Genomic DNA, 6461 nt, shown 5'->3' with positions numbered 1-6461 from the left:
CATGAGGCCACATCTTTGAAGTTGTTCCAATGTTACAAATATACATACCTTTGACTTGACAGCCCAAGAAAGACACGCAGAAAATCTATGCTTTAACCGACTCTCCTCATTCCGCCATTTGAACGAATTTGGGCTCCACCTCCCTCCATGAGCCAAGAAGCAGGAAGTCATGTAGGCAGCAGGAACAGGGCATCCCGCCAGAATTCCCCAAGCCTGAGAGCACATACACGGCACCCCACCGAGGGAGAGACCAAGGGGGCAACCATAGACATCTGCCAAGGCAGTTTAGCAAGGCAGGTGTTCTGAATGCCCATCTCCAGACAAGTCCAGTGGGAAAGGACGTGTCAAGAGTTTTATTGTTCTTTCAGTGATGGAGATTTAAGGGGTCTGATAAAGGGACCTCATAGTGAATGCATAACCCTTGTATACCCCTCCTCATTTGTGATGTGCTAGTGATGTAGTGATGATGTATCAACGATGCTGCTTGAAGTGTATTCTGGGGGGAAGAAGGAAGTTTTAAAAGTTGACATTGCCCCATGCTCGGGGTTCTTACTCCTGGGCAGACCTGTGGTGCAACAGTAAGAATCATGGTCTACTGACCACTGTTTTGCTCCAAATTACCGGGCTGGGACTTCCTCCTTTTACTGACAGCATGGACCCATGGGGGACAAGTGCCCCGGTGAGCTAGGCTGTCAAGGAGTCACTCACCCTGGAATTTTTTCGCTTAACAGCCATTGGCGCCAATACAGAGCAGGCTTCCTAAACCTTGGCCCTCCAGCTGTTTTCAAACTACAGTGCCCATCATCCCTGACCACTAGACCTGCTAGCTAGGGACCATGGAGCTGTAGGCCAAAAGCATCAGGAGGGCCAAGGTTGAGGAAGCCTGATAGAGAGCTCTACCTCTCTTTCAAATCAGAGCCGGCAAAGGCGGTGGAGTTCCTGCGCGGGTGCCTCGAGGCGGTTGGAGGATGGATGGCAGCTAACTGGTTGAGGTTGAATCCTGACAAGACTGAAGTTCTGTGGTGTGTGGGCGGGTGGGGGGGACTCCCTGGTCCTGAACGGGGCAACTGTGCCCCTGAAGGACCAGCTGCACAGTCTGGGGGTCATTTTGGACCCATGGAGGCACAGGTCTGTTCTGTGTCCAGGGCAGCTCTATCTGGGATGCAGGATAAGACCCTCCCTGCCCACGGACTCTCTTGCCAGAGTGGCGCATGCTCTTGTTATCTCCAGCTTGGACGACTGCAATGCGCTCTATGTGGGGCTACCTTACTGCAATTAATCCAGAATGTGGTAGCCAGACTGGGGGCCGTGAACAGCCGCAGAGACCACATAACACCAGTCTTGAAAGACCTGCATTGACTCCCAGTACGTTTCCGGGCACAATTCAAAGTGTTGGTGCTGACCTTGAAAGCCCTAAACAGCCCAGCAGATGAAACTTTCCTCTGGTTGTCAATATTAAGAGGATGCCAGCAAGATCAAACCTTTCTGTAAAATAAAGGATTTAAATCCAGTCTGACTGAGACCACATACCACCGGTCCCAAGAGATCTGCTTTGGCTCCCAGTACGTTTCCAAGCACAATTCATAGTGTCGGTGCTGACCTTGAAAGCCCTCAATGGCCTCGGCCCAGTAGACCTGAAGGAGCATCTCCACCCCGGACACCGGGGTCCCTCTCCCGAAGGCCTTCTGGCGCTTCCCTCCCTGCAAGAAGCCAAGTTACAGGGAAGCAGGCAGAGGGCCTTCTCGTGGTGACGGCCGCCCTGTGGAACGCCCTTCCATCAGATGTCAAAGAAATAAGCAATTATCTCACTTTTAAAAGACATCTGAAGGCAGCCCTGTTTAGGGAAGTTTTTAAATATTTAATGCTGCCTTGTGTTTTTAATATTTGGTTGGCAGCCACCCAGAGTGGCTGAGGATACCCAGACAGATGGGCAGGGTAGAAATAATAAATTATTATATATTATTATATATCCAAAGCCAACATGAAAGCATTCAAACTCTGACGGAACGGAGCGGCGCACACCTCTTCACAGCATAGACCCACCTTGTCCAGGCAAAGGTTCCCATGTCTCTCGGCAATAGCCTTTCGGAAGCCGTGAGACAGTGGATACAGCATGCTGTGATGGGGGTGCACCGAAGGGAGCCGGTTCTTCTCCAGCTGGTCAGCCACAATACTGACAAGCTTCTTCATTCTCTCGTCGTAATCGGTCCAATCACAGACGATCTGAAAGGGGGCAAAGAAAACCAGGGTTCTAGATTCAGGTAGGTAGCCGTATTGGTCTGATGAAGTCAAAATATATATAAAAATTGTCCAGTAGTGCCTTAGAGACCAACAAAGTTTGTTCTTGGTATAAGCCAGGCACCCCAAGCCTTCGGCCCTCCAGATGTTTTAGACTACAATTCCCATCATCCCCGACCACTGGTCCTGTTAGCTAGGGATCATGGGAGTTGTAGGCCAAAACATCGGGGGGGGCGCAGGTTGGGGATGCCTGATATAAGCTTTTGTGTGCATGCACACTTCTTCAGATACACTGAAGCGGAAGTCCCCAGACCCTGATATACAGAGGGAGAAGTCCCCAGACCCTGCTATATAAGAGTAAGGAGAAGCCCCCAGACCCTGATATATAGTGGGAGGGTGAGTTGGGGTTTTTCTCCGAAGGGTAGTAGGAGTCAATGGTATAAGTCCACCTGCTGGCAACTGTGAATGACTGAAAAAACAAGGGATGGTACGCAGATGACCTGAAATAGTTTTAGGATATTTAGGATAGCAATGGATCCAAACTACAAGAAATAGTTTTAGGATATTTAGGATAGCAATGGATCCAAACTACAAGAAAGAAGATTCCACCTAAACATTAGGAAGAACTTCCTGACAGTAAGAGCTGTTCGACAGTGGAATTTGCTGCCAAGGAGTGTGGTGGAGTCTCCTACTTTGGAGGTCTTTAAGCAGAGGCTTGACAACCATATGTCAGGAGTGCTCTGATGGTGTTTCCTGCTTGGCAGGGGGTTGGACTCGATGGCCCTTGTGGTCTCTTCCAACTCTATGATTCTATGATTCTATGATTCTAGGATATGTAATGAGACACAGTCGTCCACAGGTTGACCATACCGATTGAGTCCTACTACCGTTCAGAGAAATACCCCGCCCCACCCTCCCTCTAAATATCAGGGTGTGGGGACTTCCGCTTCAGTGTATCTGAATAAGTCTGCCTGCACATGAAAGCTTAGACACAGAACAAACTGAGTTGGTCTCTAAAGTGACATTGGACAATTCCTGAATTAGGTGACGCTTTTACCATTACCGTGGTACCTTGGGACTCAAACGCCTCGGTTCCCAAATGCCGGAAACCCTGGGAGTGTTGGCCCTTAAAACTCTGCCTCACCTGCAAACAGTGCGCCAGGTTGCAGTAAGCGTCAGGAAAATCCGGCTTCAGTTTCAAGGCGGTGCGATACGAAGCAATTGCCTCTGGGATGTTTCCGGAATCCTAGAAAGGGAGGGATATTTCAGCAATTGCCACTAGCTTTTTTTCTCAACCATCAAAACCAAAGATGAAGAACAGACAGAAGGCACGATGATCCACACCTGGTAGACTTATAAAGTAACATTCAACAATCATTGGAATAGAACAGGGGTCGGCAAACTTTTTCAGCAGGGGGCCGTCCACTGTCCCTTAGACCTTGTGGGGGCCAGACTAGATTTTGGGGAGGGGGAAAAAGGAACGCATTCCTATGTCCCACAAATAACCCAGAGGTGCATTTTAAATAAAAGGACACATTATACTTGTGTCAAAACATGCCGACTCCCGGCTAGATTGAGAAGGCCATGGGGCCGTAGTTTGCCTCCCCATGCTATAGAATAATATTGAGTATCAGCATGTAAAAATTCAATAGAAACCTACTCTTAACAATTACAATAAATTGTAATTAATCGTACAATAAATGAATATTACAATGAATGATTATTGTAATTGATCATAGAATAAATGTTACAATAAATGGTTATAAAACAATGGCAAGTCACAGTGTCTACAATAGCCGCAGCGAGAATCTTAACAGACAAAGGATGGAAAGGAGAATCCCATCCCTACTAAGTTGGCGTAGCTAGCAAAAAGGCTAAAATACGCAGAATTAGCAAGATTATAATACAGGCAGAATTACGAGAGGTTTTGGAAGAAACATTTCATAGAGAACAGGACACTTGCAGAGTACAGTGGTACCTCTGGATGTGAATGGGATCCGTTCCGGAGCCCCGTTCGCATCCTGAAGCGAATGCAACCCGCATCTGCACGTCGCAATTCGCCGCTTCTGCGCATGACATCATTTTGAGGGTCTGTGCATGCGGCGAAACCCGCAAGTAACGTGCTCCGTTACTTCTGGGTCACTGCGGAGCGCAACCCAAAAATATTCATCCTGAAGCATATTTAACCCGAGATAGGACTGTATTGTCTAAATTTACAGGGGTGCCCAAATTTTCCCAAAGAGGGCCAGATTTGACATGAGGGCGGGGCAAATTTGTTGAGCTGTTTTAGGATTTAACCCCAAGGTTGTTGAGCTCTTTTTAGGATTGAAGTTGTTGAGCATTTGGGGGGGGGGGTTGCCCCAGTAAGTAAACCAGGTTACGCTCCCCGGCCACACGCTGGACATGTGTGGTCTAAAAAAAAATGTTGGGAAAATTTAAATTCTTTGGCAGGTGTGGATTGACAAAGGACAGCAGGAAATATGACAAAACCAATGCATTTTGAGATCTAGGAGAGACGAGCAAAAGGGCGCCATCGGAAATGTGACGTAGGGGTGATTGGAAGTCACAATGAGATTTTTGGGTGTGGAACTCCACCATACTTTCCGTCTATATAAGCCACCCTCTATTTGGGGGGGCTCAAATTTAAGAAAATGAGCCATTCACCCACCCAATCACCCGTATAAGACCTCCCCCCCATTTTTATTTCAAAGTAAAAATAGCAATTTTTTCATTTTCCTTTTAAAAAAATTATTTACAAACAAACACATAGACACAAAACAAAATTCGTATTACCCTACCACCCAAAATTTCAGACATTAAAACCACCCTCGTGGCTTCCCTCCACCGCCCCTCACCCTCCTATATAATATTTCACATTGCCATTTTTATTTCCCCCCTATTTATTTATTTATTTTTGATTTCATTTTACATGCTAGTTGCCGTACATTTTCAACACTATACATTACATATATGGATTCCCCACATCTAACCCTATACACAACTCAGCATTTACCCAAATACCCACGTGACTTCCTTCACTCACATTCACATTGCAATTTTTATCTAAATTTATATTTCTTAACTCTTTTAACTTACTATTTATTATTATTATAAACCAGATTTACAAACATTAAACCAAACATATCAACATGTTAGTTTTTGAGCAGTACTTGAACACATAATCTTCAAACCATTTCCATTATATTTTTATTTTCCAGTTTGATTGGTACCTTATTACTGCACTTGACCTTGCCAGTTCTATAAATTCAATTAGTTTCTTTATCCAGTCATCCTTTGTGGGTATATATTTCCTGTTCCAGTTTTGTGCAAGGAGTAGCCTTGCTGCAGCTGTCGCGTATAAGAATAATATCTTCCCATCTTGTGGTATTTCTTTACCTCTTATACTCAGTAAATATGCCTCTGGTTTTCCCCTCTAAATTAATTCTGATCATCTTTTTTATTTCCTCATGAATTTTTTAACGTTTCTGTAGCCCCACCATAAACGTATCGGCGTGCCCTCTGCCTCCTCACACTTCCAGCATAAATTCCAATTCTCCCCTTTTTCTTTTTGTGCCCCATCTCGGTTTGGGACGGCTTTTGCCAGTTGTTTTCCTTTTGTAAAAACTAAGATTCCCCTGCTGCCCCCCCCCCCCCAGTTTTTTTTTTTAAAAAATAGATTTAGCAGAGACACAAAGCTTACCTTATGGATGGAAGCGAGGTTGCTGTGGGCATCGGCAAACGCAGGATTTATCTGGATTGCTCTTGTGTAGCATTGCAGAGCTCCCTGGACGTCTTGCATTTCCTTCAAGGTGTTCCCCATGTTGGAATAGGCGTCTGCAAAAGTGGGACTGATTCTGACATGGAGGGGGAGAGAAAAAGTGCCATTTTGGTACAAAAATACTCTGAAGTTACGCTGGAAATGTAAGGGTCAAGAAGGCTCTTTCTATCCTATACGGTGGTCTTTAGGGCAGTTCATTAAAAAAACTTTTTTAAAAAATGCCTTCTCCAAAGCCTTCACAAAATAGGAAAACGTCCAAGAAAACAGCTATTTTCATGGAGGGTTGAGATATTAACTGATATGCACAAAATTTCAGATATAGCTATATAATCCCTAGTGTAGTAAGATAAGACTTTGGGAGCAGGCATCTTCAAAAAAGTGTTTTTTTATGAACCACCCTAGTGGTCATGTGAGACAGTGAGACCTTGGTTCTCAAATGTTTTTT

General features: G+C 45.3%; 1 protein-coding gene across 1 annotated transcript; it reads right to left on the bottom strand.

Annotated features, from left to right (window-relative positions):
• Positions 1-1991: 1991 nt before the first annotated feature.
• On the bottom strand, positions 1992-6058 carry LOC308578229 (uncharacterized protein; the record flags this gene model as incomplete). Its single annotated transcript, XM_081178474.1, has 4 exons — positions 1992-1996; positions 2040-2223; positions 3383-3484; positions 5939-6058. The coding sequence occupies 4 exons, from the start codon at positions 6056-6058 to the stop codon at positions 1992-1994; spliced, it is 411 nt and encodes a 136-aa protein (XP_081034600.1).
• Positions 6059-6461: the final 403 nt, after the last annotated feature.

Source organism: Podarcis bocagei (assembly GCF_964188305.1).
Source record: "Podarcis bocagei genome assembly, chromosome: W".
NCBI classification, from domain to species: Eukaryota; Metazoa; Chordata; class Lepidosauria; order Squamata; family Lacertidae; genus Podarcis; species Podarcis bocagei.
The sequence above is the reverse complement of the archived record's forward strand: the minus strand, read 5'-3'. Positions and strand labels throughout refer to the sequence as shown.